This window comes from Camelina sativa, chromosome 7 (genome assembly GCF_030686135.1).
Source record: "Camelina sativa cultivar CO46 ecotype springtype chromosome 7, ASM3068613v1".
In the NCBI taxonomy this organism is placed as follows: domain Eukaryota; kingdom Viridiplantae; phylum Streptophyta; class Magnoliopsida; order Brassicales; family Brassicaceae; genus Camelina; species Camelina sativa.
In genome coordinates, this window is record NC_141886.1 from 19217119 (window position 1) to 19235319 (window position 18201).

Consider the following 18201-nt stretch of genomic DNA (forward strand, 5'->3'; position numbering starts at 1 on the left):
TCTAGATCCGAGTAGTGTTAGAGTTCTTGAGGATGGGATAGATTAGGTGGATGATCTTAGGATGTAGGGTGTTTAAGCTTTGATTTGTATGATTCCCTTCTGGACTTGAGTTAGAAATATTAGTTTCTCTCTGATCAATTGGAACTAGGTCTTGGACATTTCCACACCCAAAAGGTGTTTGATGAAATGTCTGACCAACTAGTGCCAGAGACATACGTTCCTAGCCTAAGAGATTAGTTGTCTAGGATGTTTGTTGACGTGAATGAACTTGTTTGTCATGCCTGCTGATCATGTTTCTCTAGCAAGAGCTAGGTTTGGAAGTGGTTGAGTCTGAGTAGCTTCTGTCAAGAGATTGGATTAGCTAAGTTGTGATGTTCATTGTTTAAAGATAGTTTGCTTGTGGCATGTTAAACACTCTGTAGACTAGGATACTCCACCGACATCAATTACTCTCATCCTTAGGACTTCTATATTTTTGAATGATATTGCATTCCTGAGACCGTTTCTGATCCTGCTATCTAGTTCATGCCTAGAATCGTTTGTGCTTTTTACTCATATTTACTTCTTGTCATATATTTTTGTTTCTAGTTCTGTAAGTCATTTCCGTTTTGCATTTTGATCATTCTAGGATTGTTAGATATAAACCCACTCTTTGAATTGGCTTGACTTGTGATTTCTTGACTCCATCTCAATTGTTAGTAAAGTTTTCCAACTGGATTGACAACTTAAGTATTACAACTGCATAAGGTTAATTGAACCTACTAGGACATACAAAAATCCTAGTATCAGTCATCATTTAATTTTTAATGAACATTTTACCTTTACTTAAAAAATATATTAGTCAACAAAATGTAAAAAAATTGTCCGCCAAACAATTTCTAACATATTTTCCCACCAAAAAAATTATTGTGCTTTTATAAGGTTTTTATAAAGTTTTAAACGATTTTAAAATATTTATGAGATATTTATAAAGCTTTTGTAAGTAGAAGCCTTATAAAAACCTTATAAAAAAGACTTATAAAAAACTTTATAAAAACTTTATTAATACGTTATAAAAAATCTTATAAAAAACCTATTAAAATCGTAGAAAATCTTATAAAAATCTTATAAAAACTTTGTAAACGTTTACAGTGAATGGTCACAATTACAGATTTGTTGTATTAGTTAGCCTTGGGATATATATATTAGCTAGCTAAAGATAGTTAATAGATTAACTTGGCTCAATTTTGTTTTTTCGAGCCGAGTTAAATTAAACTAGTAAAACAAACGCTAACTAAACATATATGTCAGGAATGAGCAATTTGCTCATGTGCTCTTTGGATGTACCCTCGCAACCAGAGTATGGGAGGCTGCTTTACTACCACTACCAACACTGGGTTTCTCGACGTCGGTTGCAGACAATGATAACTTCTTATTGCAGTTAATGACTAGAGGAGACATACCGGTAGACTATCGGAATGCTATTCCTTGGATTCTCTGGGAGATTTGGAAAGCACGGAATGGATTAATATGGTGAGGAAGGATGCAGGATCCTCATGTGTTGTTATCTGGGGCGCTGGAGAATGCTGATGTGTGGTTATGGCAACGAACCATGACTTTGCAAGACAACAATGGAGTCGAACAACGAGGATCAGTAAGAATAGAACGTTGGATTAAACCTGCACTGGGAGTTTTAAAGTGCAACATTCACTGCGCTTGGATTAATGATAGGTATTATTGTGGTGGAGCTTGGATTTTACGGGATGATGCAGGGAATGCCAAGTTTCATGCTTGGGATGCCTTTCCTCCAAGGGTGAATAGGATCTCCGCGGAACTAGGTTGCCTCTTATGGTGCCTGCAAAGTCTGTGTACTCTCCAGATTAATTCATGTGAGGTGTGGTTCGATTGTCATGCTGTTTTATTTGTCTTAGAGGACCCTTTGAGCTGGCCGAAATATCGGTCTCAGGTGAACAAGATTGCTGGAGTAATACATGGAATGGGAGTGATACAGTTTAAACTCTCTTCGCCGAAAGCTATCTCATTGGCTAGGGATATTGCTCATAGCGTCACCAGAGATGGAAGGTTCTCCTCTTATCTATCCTTGGGTGGCCCTTCGTGGCTGCATGATCGGATTGAGGAAGAAAGAAGAGGAAGTTGAGGATGATGTTACAATGGAGCATGATAATGATGAGGCGGAGGATGGAGCAGAGCATAACACTTAATTTTGGTTACGTTTATTCAATCTACTAGGGCTTAGACCCCCCCCCCCCCCGCGATGTCGCGGGGGAAGTATTTTAGAAAAAAAAATTAAATTTAAAATTATACATTATGAAATTATTTGAATGTAATAGAATAGTTTGAATACATAAACTGTTACTAAAAACACAATCATCCAAATGAAAATTTATAACAAAAAAATATTATGTAAAATAGACGCAACTTTGCAAAACATATTGTTTAAAGTATTATAAATATAAGATATTTTTATGAAGAATTATGGTTAAGAGCTAAAATTTTTAAAAAACAAAATCATTATGAAAAAGTGATCCTTACTGAGAATATTGAACTAATGGTTATAATGAGTAATGTAATTTTCTACTAAAGAACTATAATTAAAAATATATTTAATAATGAGTGAAACAGTATCAACAAAAAATTAAAATTAAAATACACAACTCATAAGAACAAAATAAAATAAATTTTAAATATTAAAATAGTTTTTAACGAAAAGTTATGTTTAATAGACGCAACTGTAAATTCTATATTATGTTTTATTAAATTTCTATATTGCTATAATCATTTCTAAAATTTTAGTTAGATTATAGAATAAAATCAAATATTATATATTAATATTCAAATTATTTAGATTTAACATAAAATGAAAAATTTGTTTCAACGAATAATGATTTGTAAGTTATTGATGAAGAAACAAATATATAGAGAGTTCAACAGATATGACTATTTAAATAGGCACACCTATTAGAACGAAAAAATGTGATGAAAAAATATGAATAAAATATAGTGAAAAGACACAACTCTACAATGAACAAATACAACTGTTTGAGTTTTAAAAAAAGAACAAATAAAATGATTTATTTTTACAAAAAGGTACTACGAAAAGTCGCAACTGTTGTTCTCATTTATTCAAATTGTTATTATATTTTTTAAACGGAAAGTTAAGATAAATAGACACAACTGTAAATTCAATATTAAGTTGTATTTTTCTATATTGCTATAATCATTTCTAAAATCTTAGCTATATTATAGTATATATTGAATTATCTAAATTCAACATAAAATGGAAAATTTGTTTCAACAAACTCGTTAGTTAGTGATGAAGAGACAAATATAAAGAGAGTTCAAAAAGCATGACTATTTAAATAGACACACCTATTAGTACGAAAAGTTGTGATGAAAAAATATAAATAAAATATAGTGAAAAGACACAACTCTACAATGAACAGATACACCGTTTGAATAAAAAAAACAAATAAAAATCGCAACTGTTGTGTCTGCACTTGATTATACCTACAAACTCATATAAACTGATTTTAAATAAAATACATCTTTATTACCATATTCAAAAGTTAAATCCAAAAGCTCATTATATAATCCATCTAACTCTTAGAAAAAGACTCTAATCTCTTCACTTTTGAAAGAATGAATGCTAGAGAATAATTTAGAGAACTTTAAAAACCGCTGAGATTGAAATTTTATATTATTTGGTGTCATGGCAAAAAAAAATTGAAAACAGTTCAAACAGACAAATATATATAGATTTCAAAAGATACGAATATTCAAATAGACACAACTCTACAATGAACAGTTGTAACTTTACAAAAAATTGTTACAATGAACAATTGCAACTTTACAAAAAACCGTTATAATGAACAATTGCAACTTTTTGTAAAACACACAATTTAAATTTTCTACAGATTTTTTGGAAAATTATCCAAAAAGTATGATTGAAAAAACATAACTTTTGGTGGTATTTATTCGGATTGCTATTATATATAGGTATTTTCATTAAATTTTTATATATGAAAGCATCTTTATTACCATATTGAAAAGTCAAATCCAAAAACTCACTATGTAATCCATCTAACTCTTGGAAAAACACTCTAGGTATGTTCATTAAACTTTTATATTTAAAATTAACTAAAATATTAAATTAGATTCATCATTCTAAAAATCTTTTGTTAAAAGAATGAATGCTAGAAAATAATTTAGAAAAATGTATAACCGTTGAAATTGAATTTTTAGTTGATTTTGTGTCATGGCAAAAAAAATGAAAGCAGTTCAAACAGACAAATATATATAGATTTCAAAAGATACGAATGTTGCAATCAACACAACTTTACAGTAAACAGTTGTAACTTTTCATAAATAATTGTTTTAATGATACATCATAACTTTTCAGAAAATATCCAAAAGGTACGATTGAAAAAACACAATTGTTGGTCACATTTATTCGGTTTGTTATTATTATATAGATTTGTTTGGTCTTGCGTTTGAATTTTTGTCTGGTGTTTTGACTTACATTTTACAATATCAATCGGATCAGTGTTAAAAAAAAAAAACTAAACATATATAGTAAGGATAACTAATTTAGCATAGTACGGATAATATATGACATTTTTAGATATTTTCATGCTTTATAGGTTCCATGGAGACTTCTTGGATCATCCTTCTCTGTAAACAGAGATATCCTCTGAAAAAGTTGAAGATTCTTGTAGAGGCAGTGTGGGAATTTGAAAAACAGGCCTAGGAGGGATTTCTAGAGCATCCAAACTTCCTTCCATCATCTCTACAACTCTATTCATTGGTGGACGATCTGTTGGGGAAGGCTGAATACACCACAAACCCACCAATGTCATCTTCTTTGCTACATCTTCTTCTTCGTTAGTGATTCCAATCTCAATATGCCTTTTGGACTTGCCCAACTCAAGATCCTTATATACCCATTCAGGAAAGTACATCGAACTTGGGTTAGAAGCAGTTGAAACTTGATTAAATTTTTCTTTGTTCCTTGCACCAATCATATCGAGAACCAACATTCCATAGCTATAGACATCTGATTTGTGCGACACATTCCCATAAACTCTTGAGATCATCTCTGGTGCAATGTACCCTACGGTACCTCTTGTATCCAGCAACGATAAGATGCTCTCTTTCTTCTCACATAGCTTAGCAAGTCCAAAGTCTGAAACCTTGGGGCAAAAATTGTCATCTAAGAGCACATTTTGTGGTTTAATGTCAAAATGTACAATCCTTGTTTTGCAGCTATGGTGCAAATACTCTAGACCATGAGCAACTCCAAGCGCAATTCTATATAGTGTCGTCCAATCCATATTAACTGAGGACTTGCCTATGATGAACTTGTCAAGTGACCCATTTTCCAAAAACTCATATAATTGCTCTTTTAGAACCTTCAGAGCAGAAACCAAGCAAGGAAATAATGTTGAGATGAGAAGTTCTGCTAATGCTCGTAACTTCATTGATGAAGTCTTCACCATTACCCTTCGAGTCTTTCAAGACCTTCACCGCAACCAAACGGCCATCACCAAGTGTTCCTCGATAAACTTTTCCAAATCCGCCTGTTCCAACCACTTCAGCAAATGACTTTGTAATTCTTTTCACTTGCGCATAAGTGTAGTGTTTGAGTGGAATAAGAGCTTTCAAGTTCGGTTGTCTTGGTCGTGTTTTCCTCTTCCGGAGATAACAGTGAAACAATATTAATAATACCAGGAACAAAACAACTGCAGCTATTGTACCCGTAACTAGTTGTAACAGAAAAAAATGTTAAGTTAAGAACTTCTTTTAATCCGAGGAAACGAAAACATTTTGAAAATTTCTCTCGCCATGAAAACTCACCTATGCGAATTGCTTTGACCGAAGTCCCTGTAAAACCATTAAAAAGTTGAATTTTTCTTGTCAGAACGAAAACAAACTCATCTTGAACAAGTAAAAGAAAAAAACAAAGTAAAGAACAAACTCTGAGGTTGTGTAATAGTTGATGGTACTCCATCTGTGAAAACTGGACTTGGAGCTTGGGCTGGAGGTAAGGAACTAGAACGACTCACAAGTTTTAAGACGCCACCAGGTTCAAAAGGGGACATGTAAGGTGGAATATTTTGTCTCCTCAGACAACGATTCTCTGCAGGGGATAAATAAATATAGGCTTTGGTGTTAGTACTTTTGTTTTCTTATCTTGCAAATTTTGGATCACTTACTTTTGTATCTTGCAGCTGTGTACGGGAACTCGGTGATGGTTCCATTGATACCGACACCAGAGATATATGAGTTTATCTCAACAGTGGCATCAGTGAAAAAGTCAAATGGTTGAGAGACGAACTCATTCCGAAATAGTTCCACATAAACAAGAATTTGATACTTCTGCAACCTCTCCACAACATTGGTTTGCCAGTGAGAAACGAGTCAGAGTCAGGAAAGACTGATGCTTCGTTGATGACAACAGCGCTAGCAAATTTCTTTATGACTTCGATGGCAGAGTCACGGATATCACTAATGGTCTCTTCGATTTTGTAGACAGTTGTGTACTTGCTCGAGCTTTTGAAGTCAACTAGAACCGAGCTGTTCGTAGACTGAACCATGACCTTAATTGTTGTATTTCCATCACTGTAACCAGCTTCTGTGAGGGTACCAAGAACCGCTTTACCACGTTGAGCCCTTCCTTCTCTCTCAAGTATGCCGCTTTCTGAGGGACACACAAAAAAACATAGTTATGTGGCCAATATATAGAAGATGATATCACGGTCTGATTGATAAAATTTTAGGACTAAGAGGTACACGAGAACCCACCTCTACTCTGATCAAATCACCGGAGAGAGAAATGGATTTTTTGCTAACTCTTGGAACTCAGAAAGCGAAATAAGCTTCCCTGAATTTTTCTCATTCGGATTCCTAAACATATTGTAAGAACTCAAGTAAGGATTTGAAATAGCAGCTCCACAAAAACATGGGAGAATAGTTATTGTAACTCTCAATCTAGAAGAATGTGAAATTGTTAAAAAAACAGATACAATATTTGCATAATATGTAACAATTAGTAAACATGGATATCCAACCCAACAACCAATTGACAATGAGTGGAGGGATCCATGTACTATTGACTGTGATACCATATTAGTAAACATGGATATCCAACCCAAAACCAATTCACAATGAGTGGAGGGATCCATGTACTATTAATATTAGTCCCAAATATTGCCAAGTCTCGATGTGGGACAATTCTAATAGTAACCTTTTTAAGTTAAGTAAGAAACATAAGCTCTCTTACTATACATAGAGTGAGCAGAACAGACTAGCATCTATCTGACACAAGTGCAATATTTAAAGGAGAAACTTACTAGTGAAGCTCTGGATCTCAGGCCATGTGAGACTAAAAGTGTATATTCCAAGAACTGAGTTAATCTCAGGAATAGGTGTTAAACGGTTGCTAAAAGGACTTTGGGAGACCATTGTGCTGTCCTTGAGATCTATTGAACTTAAGAAAAAGGGTATACCGTCGCTGGACATTTGGACAGAGCAATCAATAACATCAGCACCATCTTTGATTGCCTTCTCATATGCTAAGTTTGTACATCTAGGATAGTCCCCACTTGCACCATCTTCTGATATAACAAGAAAATCCACTGAGGCATGAACCGGATCAGTCCCCTGGTTGATGAGAGGTTTTGTAGGGTTTCGGCCAATGTAGGAGAAGCAGTCTGTGGAAAACATGAATAAACAAAAAATGTTTGATTTTGACTAGTTCCAGTAATGCACGTCTTAAAGACACAATTTTATATGTAGAAGAGAGTTTGCTTACCAATGGATTCAGATGCGGTTAAGGGAAAATCAGTGAGCATCCCATCGACAGAGAAATCGCCATTATCCACAAAAGATAGATACTCCGACACTGGATCGTAACGTAACTATAGTTATAAGTGAGATCATTATCATTTGCGAAACCTGACACATATACTTCTCATCCAGCTTTGTGAGCATCTTGAACTAATGATGTAGGAGGAAGCAAGTACAGCTTGTCATCGAGTGGAAATATGTAAGACTTGGGAACAAGAATCTTTGAAGCAAACGTCTTGACAAAAGCTAGGTTACTTAAGATAGAACCGTAGGTTCGGTTTGTTGTCGGCTCAAAATCTTCTTTCCCAAGAAACTGAAACACAAAACTCGGTCTATTACGCTTGAAACGACCAGTAATTTTCTAAAGAAATTCACTTGAGGAGAAGAGATGAAGTCAATGGAAACAGTTCTTGAAACTGATACTAGAAAACTGCTCATGCTTAAATTGTGTTGCTCGTAGAATGCATCGTGCTGAACATTTAACCAAAAACCTCCTTGTGGCGTAATCTGCTCAGTTACACTTTGAATCGTGGAAAACAGATATCCATTACCATCGAATTTATCTGATCACGATAATATTCCTCGTATCACTGTGGTGAAAAGTAACGTGTAAGAAATTACAAGAAATACCAAACTTTTTTTTTGTAACACTCTACAAAAGCACTAACTGAGTCATAAACTCTTGCAGGTTACATTTTGGAGATTTCTCAAGGTGGAATCAATGGTGAACCAACCCTGAGTAGTGACTCCATAAACCGAGTAAGATTTTTGACCATTTGGGTAAACTTCTTGAATATTTGAAGCATTGAACAAATTTAAATCAGGGAAGCAAATCCCAACTCCATCTTTGGTTAGCTGAACATCACACCATAAAATAACATCGGCTACACTTGTCTGAATTGCAAGATTGTAAGCATCAAGACTCGAATCTGGTAACAATCCAGAAAACCCACCACGAGCAATCACAAGTAGAGTATCACCTAGTGTAATTAATAAAGAAATAAGAAGTGATCCGAAAAGTTAGTTTAGTACGAAAAAAGTATATATGCTACCACAATCAAAGTAGTTATTGGACTTGGTTATTAAGGAACTAACTTAAGTTCTCTTGTTTCAACATAATTTATTGAAAACCATGCGGAAAAGAAAGAGAGAAAAGTGAGAGCAATTCTCACCACTGAGTGTCTGCCATCGACTTCTTGATCTTTGAGCATCGATTTGAGGAGCGAACAGCTGAATCACAACTACACCACATAACAAAAGCGTGGAAAATCGTAACAGTAGCATATTTGGATAACCTAGCCGGGTACCAGAACTACACCACATAATAATAGCGTTTAAAACTTTTTTTTTTTTAATGCATAAACATTGAACTCCTAATGGGGTAATACAGAGAGACCGAGACCCAAGAGCACCTCTTAATCAATTGGCCTCATTAGTTGACTCATAATGAACAAATAAATACTGGTAGACTCTAGACACAAGAGCATTGATAAAATGGCTTTATTAGTTTACTTATAGTGGAGGAATCAGAGCTCTTTTAAAAATCAAATGGCTCGTGGACAGAGACTCTCTCGAATATAATATTTTAATAATTATAATTTAATTTTATTAATTAATTTAGAAAAAAAATTAATCAGATATTATAAAAAAAAATTATATTGATAGTATATTATACTTTTTCTAAAAATTACTCATATAATTAATGTTTTGGGTGTACATACAATTATGATTCTCAGTTAAATTTTCATTTTTAATTTCGAAAATATTAAAAAAAATACATCAGCAAACTATTTCACGTCATACGATGGCTGAGTTATAATATTTCGTGGCTGACTTATAACAAAAATAAATAAACTGAAAGTAAACAACTAAATTTTAGTACTTGACGACTGAGTTATAATACTCAACGAAAAGTCTCGTAACAAGAAATAAACTGAAAGTACACGAATGATTTATATTACTTTACGGTTGAGTTATAATACTTATGAGAAAACGAAATGTCTCGTAAATTCATATGACAACTGAGTTATAATGCTTCGTGGCTGACTTAAAAACAAGAAATAAACTGGAAGTAAACGGCTGAATTTTATTACTTGACGGCTGAGTAATAATACTTAAGGAAAAACAAAAGGTCTCGTAGATTCATATGATGGCTGAGTTATATTGCTACTTGGTTTTATATAAATAATTCAGCCAACACAAGCCTTTTTCGAGAACATGTAACTCAGTTTTAGCTGATGGCTCAATGCGCTCAATCTGTAGTCATCGAGAACTAACTTCGCAAGCTTGTTGTGCGTTTTTTCCGCGTCTATCTGCACAATTCTATACCCTCTAACGTCGGTGTTAAATATATATTTGTGTTTCTTTACCCAATTACTGGAAATAACAATTATTGGAACTGGATCTATGAACGAAAATGAAAAAGAATGAGGAAAATGAAGTTATGGATATATCTGTGTTGATGTGAAGAACAAGAGTCGAAAAAAGATGTTTTGTATTTCCTTAGAAGATGATGACATGGAATGATGCGTCCGAAGTGGCAAGTCAGCCACCAAACGAACATGTAAATCAGCCTAATTAAATCAGCCATCAAACAAAACTATAACTCAATCGCAACATAAATACTATTACAATAATTAAAAAACAAAAAAACGGCTGCCAAACTCGGCCGCTTAATGTCATAATTCAACTGAAAATCTGTAACTCAGCCGTAACACTTCATCAGTCGGCTGTTACTGAATAATATTCTAGTAATTAATCTTTTGCTACTAAGTCAGCCGTAAAATGGCCGAGTTTTCCAATAAGTCAGCTCATGACGGCTGAGTTATAGTATTTAACCATAACTCAACCGCAATGACATCTCATAAGTAAGTCGTTGTTAATAACTCAGCCAATCGGAGAAAGTTAATTCAGCCGTGTCGAAGTATTAGCTTAGCCAAATTTTTTGACAACTCAACCATCAGGTAAAAACTCAGCCGTACGTATGGCTTAGTTAAGCTCGTAACTGAACCATTTTCACTCAGACAGATTTCATTAAGTCAGCCGTAACTACAGACTGAGTTATGCTTGTAAGTTAGCCGTCCGCTCATAACTAAGTCATTTTCCATTAATCAGCCGCAACATACCGTAACTCAGCCGTCATTACCGCTGTAGCGCTTTACGGTTGAGTTATTTAATACACGTCAATGATTTGTGACGTGGCGACGCGATTTTTCTGACGTGGCAATCATATTCTTTGTAATTACGTTTTTTCTGTAACGTGCAACAAGGATATGCTAAGTATGGAAAATAGATCTGAAATATGATAGTAATAAAAAGTTTTGTATGGTTCTGGTAATATTACCTAAAACTAGATTATGACCCGTGCTAGAGCACTGGTTGAAATTCTTTTTATATGATTTCTTTTAATATAATTTATATGATTGTTTTTAATAATTTTTTAGATAAAATATTATGCAATAAAATCATATGCTAAAATCATAGCCTATTTAGCACGTACATCTTGATCCGACAAAATCATCTCGAATGACATACCAACATCCTTGGAATAATGTGTCCAAGTATGCAATATCTTAGCTTAAATACACCATGAATTTTTGTAGGGTTTCAGACGGTTTAGGTAAACTGAGAAACCATTATCAATTTTTTTTTTTGTGTTTTTGATATGAATATGAGTAATGTATTCTGGTAAAAGGAGATTTGCATGATTTATATTAAAAGTTTGGAAGATTCGCATTAAGATTTTATTTTCAATTAGAGAATAAGATCTTGGAAATCACGATTAAGTGTGATAAATTGCAAAAAAATTATTCATTTTGTATGCTTCATAGTATATTTTTATTATATTTAATAAGTTTGTTAACAATGTGGTCTAGTAATAAAATCTGTAGAAAATAAATTTGGAATATTCTCTTTAAGGTTTTTGGAAACAAATTAATCTATCAATTTGTAATATCCCCTTTAAAATTTTGGGAAACAATTAAGGTTGTATCCACAATTTAACTTGTAACCAATTAATATATCAATTAATCTATAACCTATTTATAACCAACTTATTAAAATTATATAGTTTACAAAATAATCTTGTGTACTTCTGTTTTACTATATAGGGGATGTATGACACGTGACTAAATATCTCATTATTTTAATTTAAAATAAAAAATTAAACTTTAAACCATTCACATATTAACATGTACTTAGTGAGTTTTTCAATAGGCAAATAAGAACCGATTCTCATTTCTTCTTTCCATTTTTTTGTTATTTATATTTTTTCTAAATTGTTAATAATTCTTGTGAAAACTTTCTACTGCACATGCTCTTAGTTGACTCCAAAATAATCTTCTTTTCGTTTTTTTTTGCTTTTGACGGGATTTAGAAAGTGGCGAAAAAGAACATTTGAATAGTATTGGTCATTAATTTGCTAGATTAACTATGCTAATCATCTTTGCCCTTTTATTTTTGTATATATTTTTTTTGTTATCACCTAAACGTCTATTTGCCTACCTAGAATTTTCTCAAAAAGATAAGGTACAAACCATGGAAAAGATCTTCATTGGTCCATGGCCATTTATCTTATTTGTCACGTTTTATTAGTTGACCTTGACCCTAGCTAGAAAAACGGTATTGAGATGAAGGTTGTGAGAAAAAAAAAAAAAACGGTATTGAGATGAAGGGAGATTGATTAATTGGGTTTTCCTCTTTTGTTCTCCAAAACATTATCTCGAACACACAAGTACATGATCAAATCAGGGTCTATGAGCCTAAACTCAAAAACTCCAAAAAACACGAACCAAACCAAACACCTAACTCTAACATATGCTATAATCTAAATCTATATATCTTCATCTTTTAAAGGTGATCAAAGAAGGTTTAGGAGACTTGAAAGGTCAATAATGTTATCAGCATCTAAGGTCAATAAGGTCAATAAGGTATAGGAGACTTGATCCTATGGCTACCACCTACCGGTCTTAGGTTGGAAACGTTCACTTATATATCGAACGGTCTTAATTTCTCTTCAAACTAAATCAAGTTTTTATATAGATGGAGTTTTTGGACAACAGTTAATTAGAACTAAGATTTCGCAATAAAGACTAAGTGAATACTCGAATGAATGTTTTTGTTGATGCTTACGTTGCTATAATTCCATGATTAGTTTTGTTAATAAATGTGACGTCGACAATAGGTTTTTGCAAACAAGAATAAGGATAAAGTAGTAGTTTATTCAAACAGCTTGGACAATTTGTTGATGAAACCTAAACTGTTGGTTATGTTTTCATGTATTCCCCTCAAATGTTTTTCGCAATAGAAATCTATATTCACCAGGTTAACAAAGGAAATATATATAGTTCAACATAAAAGCCCTTTGGTTAAATTCAGAATGTAGATAATATATGGCTTTTTTTTCCGCTTTGAGATATTCCTATGTTCCAATTAGGAGGCTTCTTGGATCATCTTTCTGTGTAACCAGAAATATCCTCTTAAAATGTTGAAGATTCTTGTACAGCCACTGTCGGAACTTGAAAAACAGGCCTAGGAGGGACTTCAAGAGCATCCAAGTTTCCTTCTATCATCTCTACAACTTTGTTTATCGGTGGAGGATCTGCTGGGGAAGGCTGAATACACCATAGACTCACCAATGTCATCTTCTTTGCTATGTCTTCTTCTTTACAGGCGAACCCATTCCCATGAAGCCTTCCATCGTCTCCCTTCTCAAGATCCTTATAGATCCATTCAGGAAAGTACATAGTACTTGTGCTAGAAGTAGAGGACTGATTAGCTTTTTCTTTGTTCCTTGCACCGATCATATCAAGAACCAACATTCCATAGCTATAGACATCTGACTTGTGCGACACATTCCCATAAACTCTGGAGATCATCTCCGGTGTAATGTATCCTATGGTACCTCTTGTGTCCACTATTGACAAGATGCTCCCTTTTTTCTCACACAGCTTAGCTAGGCCGAAATCCGAAACTTTGGGGCAGAGATTGTCATCTAAGAGTACATTTTGTGGTTTAATGTCAAAATGTACAATCCTTGTCTTGCATCCATGGTGCAAGTACTCTAGACCACGAACAACTCCTAGCGCAATATTATATAGCGCCGGCCAGTCCAAACTCACTAAGCTCTTGCCTGAAATGAATTTATCAAGTGACCCATTTTCCAAAAATTTATAAATAATTGCTCTTTTAGAACCTTCAGAGCAGAAACCAAGCAAGGAGACAATGTTGACATGAGAAATTCTGCTCATGCTCGCAACTTCATTGATGAAGTCTTCACCATTACCCTTTGAATCTTTCAAGACTTTCACTGCAACCATACGACCGTCACCAAGTGTTCCTCGATAAACAATCCCAAATCCGCCTGTCCCAACCACTTCTGCAAACGACTTTGTGATTCTCTTCACTTGTGTGTAACTATAGTGTTCAAGCGGGATAATAGCCTTCAGGTTCCGGTGTCTCAATCTTATTTCTCTCACCCGAAGAAAACGGAGAAACAATGTTATTACCACCATAAACAAAAGAACCCCTGCTACTGAACCCGAAACTGCGAACCGAAAATAACGTATGAGTTAGTAACTTCTTTATTGATTTTGAAATTAAGAGGGGTATTAAAGTTATATTTTAGAGGATTTGGTAAGATTTTAATATTTTAGAATTTTGAAAGATTTAGGAAATGTTTAGGAGATTTGATTGTGTTTTAGATATTTTATATTTTTCTTTAAAAAAAATGAGATGTAATTTTATGAGATTCTATTAGATTTTATTACTAAACTTTGTGTGATTTTGAAATATTTTACAAAAAAAAGAAAAAAAAAATTATGCATCATGAGAAGCTTTGTCCTATGCTGGGAAGTTTTACTCTGAGAAAGATGCTGTTGAGATCATTAGGCCTATTGGGAATGTTGTGAAGAATTGCCATTCCATGGGTGTGATGCATCGTGATTTAAAGCCTGAGAATTTCTTGCTCTCGAGTAATGATTAGGATGTTGTGCTCAAAGCTATTGACTTTGGCTGCTCTGTTTTTATTGAAGAAGGTGAGCTCAGAGATTCCTTTCTTTGAGTGTTTTAGTTTGATAGGTTTTGGATCCGAGGCTCTCTAAACCCGAAAACTGAAAGAATAAGAAACCTATCTAACTCGAAGCCCTAACAGACAATAGATTACCAAGAGGCTCTCTAAACCCGAAAACTCTCTCTCTCTCTAACTTGTCTCTCCCTTGCTTTTATGTTGGTGATTCTTCTCCCTCTTCTCCATTGTGAACCCTTGCCTCTCTTTATATATAACCTTGAAGCCGCCTTATTCCAGTTAGGTTTAGGGTTTCGAACTCCTTCTCCTTTTTGGAAACTTGTCTTTCTTCCTTGTAAAGAAACACAAACCAACCGACCTGGTTCTGGTCCACATCCGAAAGTCCTTCACGGCCCAAACTCGACCATGTAACAGCGACAGTCCAGTTCGTAACCTGAACTGGTCTTCTGAACCTGATGACAATAATCCACAAATCTCCACCTTTGTCGTCTGGTTCAACTTCATCTGTTCCGACGAAGCTTTAATCGTGTCGCCATCTTCAATGGATACTTTCAGCAGTTTTCATCAACCTCCCCTTGAAGAATGTTGTTGTTGTTCACAATATAGGTAACCTGAAAACACAAAAGTAACTCTATCTTGTGATGCTTCTCTGTTTTCCCTCTGTATCTTGAACAACTCCCAAACTTTAACATGTTCTTTATTGAGTTTCCACGTGAAGAAGAACACAAGGAGTTCGACGCCTTGCCCTGCTTGTCCCAAGTATACCCCTGAGACCCTTTCCTGATTTCAGATTTTACCATCTTCAATCTTCCTTTGTTGATTTCCTTTGAGAGTGCACTGTAGTTCCTTACAATTGCTTCTCTACCTTTCCTACGAGATGACCAATCAACAGAACCATCTCGAAGTACCCCTTGCTTAAATCAGGTGATGACTTTCAGCGTTACGAGACAGCTCTCGAACGCATTACCAGGTAATCCCTTGGTCAACATATCAGCTGGATTTAGAGTAGTGTGGATTTTGATTACCTTGACAGAACCATCATTCACTAATTCCCGGATGAAGTGAATTTTGTTAGCAATATGCTTCGTTTTGTCATGATGCACTGCATTTTTAGCTAGACTAATTGCACTTTGTGAGTCACAATTCAGCTTAAAACTCTCTGAATAAAATCCTAATTCAATGCATATCTTCTATAGCCAAATACCCTCCTTAGCTGCTTCAGTGAGAGCCATGTACTCAGCTTCTGTGGATGAAAGGGCTAGCACATGCTGAAGACTGGATCTCCAACTCACTGTGTTTCCACCAACCTGGAAAACATAACCTAAAACTGATCTACTTATGTCTGGATCAGTAGCATAGTCTGAATCATAAAACCCTTCAATACGCATGTGATTCCACTGTCTAGGAGATTGTTTCAATCCATAGAGTGATTTCCTGAGCAGACAGTCTTTGTCTTCTCCTCCTTTCTCTATAAATCCTTCAGGCTGATTCATGTAGATGATTTCATCCAAGGTGCCATGCAGAAAAGCAGTCTTCACGTCTAGTTTTTCTAATTCCAGATCAAAATTAACCACAACTGACAACATGATTCGAATAGAAACATGTTTGACTACATGAGAAAATATTTCATTGTAATCTACTCCTTCAACCTGTGTAAACCCTTTCGCTACAAGTCTGGCCTTGTATCTAGCTTCTTCAACTCCAGGAATTCCCTCCTTTACCTTGGAGATCCATTTACACCCCACTATTTTCTGCTTGTCTGGCTTAGAGACAATTTCCCATGTCTCATTCTTGTGTAGAGACTTCATCTCTTCAATCATAGCCTGTTCCCACCTCTTCCAGTATTTGCTTCTCCTAGCTTCTTTCACAGTATTTGGCTCATTTATTTCTAGATACTCTGCACAAGCCAGTGCATAAGCCACATAATGAGATCCATCAAATCTGGTAGGTGGTTTTATCTGCTTTCTATTCCGGTCTCTTGCCAGCATATAATCATCAAGAGACTTATGTTGTACCTCCTGGCTTTCCTGTTCAGGATTCGATTCCTCTTCTTCCTATGATTCAGATTCTGTTCCCGTCTCTATTTCTGACACTATTCCTTCAGAAGTAGCTCCACCTTGACCAGTAGATTCTGTATCTTCTGATGAAGCTCTACCTTGACCGATAGAACTTGTATTTCCTGCGTTAGCTCCACCTTGACCAGTAGAGTTCTGAACTGAATCACCTGCGCTTGGTCTCTGGATCAAATTTGTGCTAAAAGTGACTTTCTTCTTCTTTTTAGCTTCAGGTACTATTTCTTTTTCCCTGTACAGCTTCTCCTCATCAAAGACTACATTCGTGCTGATTGTACACCTTCCTTCTTCTGGTAACTATACCCTGTAACCTTTGGTACCAACTGGGTATCCCATGAAGAATCCTTTTACAACCCTAGTACTCATCTTGTCCTGTTGAACGTGTACATATACCACACATCCAAATCGTCTGAGATGACTATAATCCACCTTTGATCCTGACCAAACTTCCTCTGGAATCTTGAATTTCAGGGATGCATTAGGAGACCTGTTAATTAGGTAAACTGCAGTTGTAGCAGCTTCAGCACAAAACTTCTTCTCCATCCCTGTCTCCGCTAACATACATATGATCTTATCAGCTATTGTCCTGTTCATCCTTTCAGATACTCCATTATGCTGAGGAGTATAAGTGCAGGTTCTATGTCTCTTAATCCCTGAATCTTTGCATAGTTTATCCATCTGTTAGTTGCATAACTCCAGACCATTGTCTGTTCTTAGACACTTGATCTTCTTGTTTGTTTGATTTTCCACAAGTTTCTTCCACTCTGAAAACTGTTCAAACACCTCATCCTTACTTCTTAAGAATCTGATCCAGACCTTCTTTGAATAACCATCAATGAATGTTAAGAAGTACTTGCAACCAGACAAGCTTGATTCATTTGAGACTGATCCCCACAAATCGATGTGTACATACTCCAGGATGCCCATTGTTGTATGTTTGGCTTCTGGAAAGCTTTGTTTGTGAGACTTACCTATGACACATTCTTCACTAAAATCCAATGTGTGAACTTCCTTAGAGTCTAGATAACCTTCTTTAACCAGAAGATTCATGTTCTTCAGACTCATGTGTCATAGCCTGGAATGCCATCTGTTAGTGAAATTCACTTGGGCTCTTGCCACAGATGCTTCCCCTTTTAAGACAATTCCTTGCAAATAGTACAATCCATCATGATACTTTCCTATAAACACTTTCTTGCCTTGCTTGAAGAATGTTACTGCAAAGTCTTCACCAACATATTTGCATCCATTCTTTTCAAGCTG

At 35.0% G+C, this 18201-nt stretch overlaps 2 protein-coding genes and 3 pseudogenes across 4 annotated transcripts; 1 reads left to right on the forward strand and 4 right to left on the reverse strand.

Moving 5' to 3' along the window:
- Positions 1-1522: 1522 nt before the first annotated feature.
- LOC147941449 (uncharacterized) lies at positions 1523-2137 on the forward strand. Its single transcript, XM_087458516.1, has one exon. It carries the CDS (start codon positions 1523-1525, stop codon positions 2135-2137), a length of 615 nt encoding a protein of 204 aa, XP_087314642.1.
- Positions 2138-4419: 2282 nt separating this feature from the next.
- On the reverse strand, positions 4420-5394 carry LOC147941450 (protein SUPPRESSOR OF NPR1-1 CONSTITUTIVE 4 pseudogene; annotated as a pseudogene). The gene has a single exon (XR_015562111.1). The product of XR_015562111.1 is annotated as a protein SUPPRESSOR OF NPR1-1 CONSTITUTIVE 4 pseudogene (transcript).
- Positions 5395-5635: 241 nt separating this feature from the next.
- LOC104704682 (glycerophosphodiester phosphodiesterase GDPDL1-like) lies at positions 5636-9295 on the reverse strand (annotated as a pseudogene). Its single transcript, XR_015562113.1, has 7 exons — positions 9018-9295; positions 8532-8825; positions 7811-8435; positions 7350-7709; positions 6802-6946; positions 6213-6697; positions 5636-6136 (listed from the first exon to the last, which is right to left on the reverse strand). The product of XR_015562113.1 is annotated as a glycerophosphodiester phosphodiesterase GDPDL1-like (transcript).
- A 4027-nt stretch (positions 9296-13322) lies between these two features.
- Positions 13323-14396, reverse strand: LOC147941451 (protein SUPPRESSOR OF NPR1-1 CONSTITUTIVE 4 pseudogene; annotated as a pseudogene).
- A 1024-nt stretch (positions 14397-15420) lies between these two features.
- On the reverse strand, positions 15421-16857 carry LOC147941452 (uncharacterized). The gene is made up of 3 exons (XM_087458517.1): positions 16074-16857; positions 15895-15971; positions 15421-15783 (listed from the first exon to the last, which is right to left on the reverse strand). Exons 1-3 carry the CDS (start codon positions 16855-16857, stop codon positions 15421-15423), a joined length of 1224 nt encoding a protein of 407 aa, XP_087314643.1.
- Positions 16858-18201: the final 1344 nt, after the last annotated feature.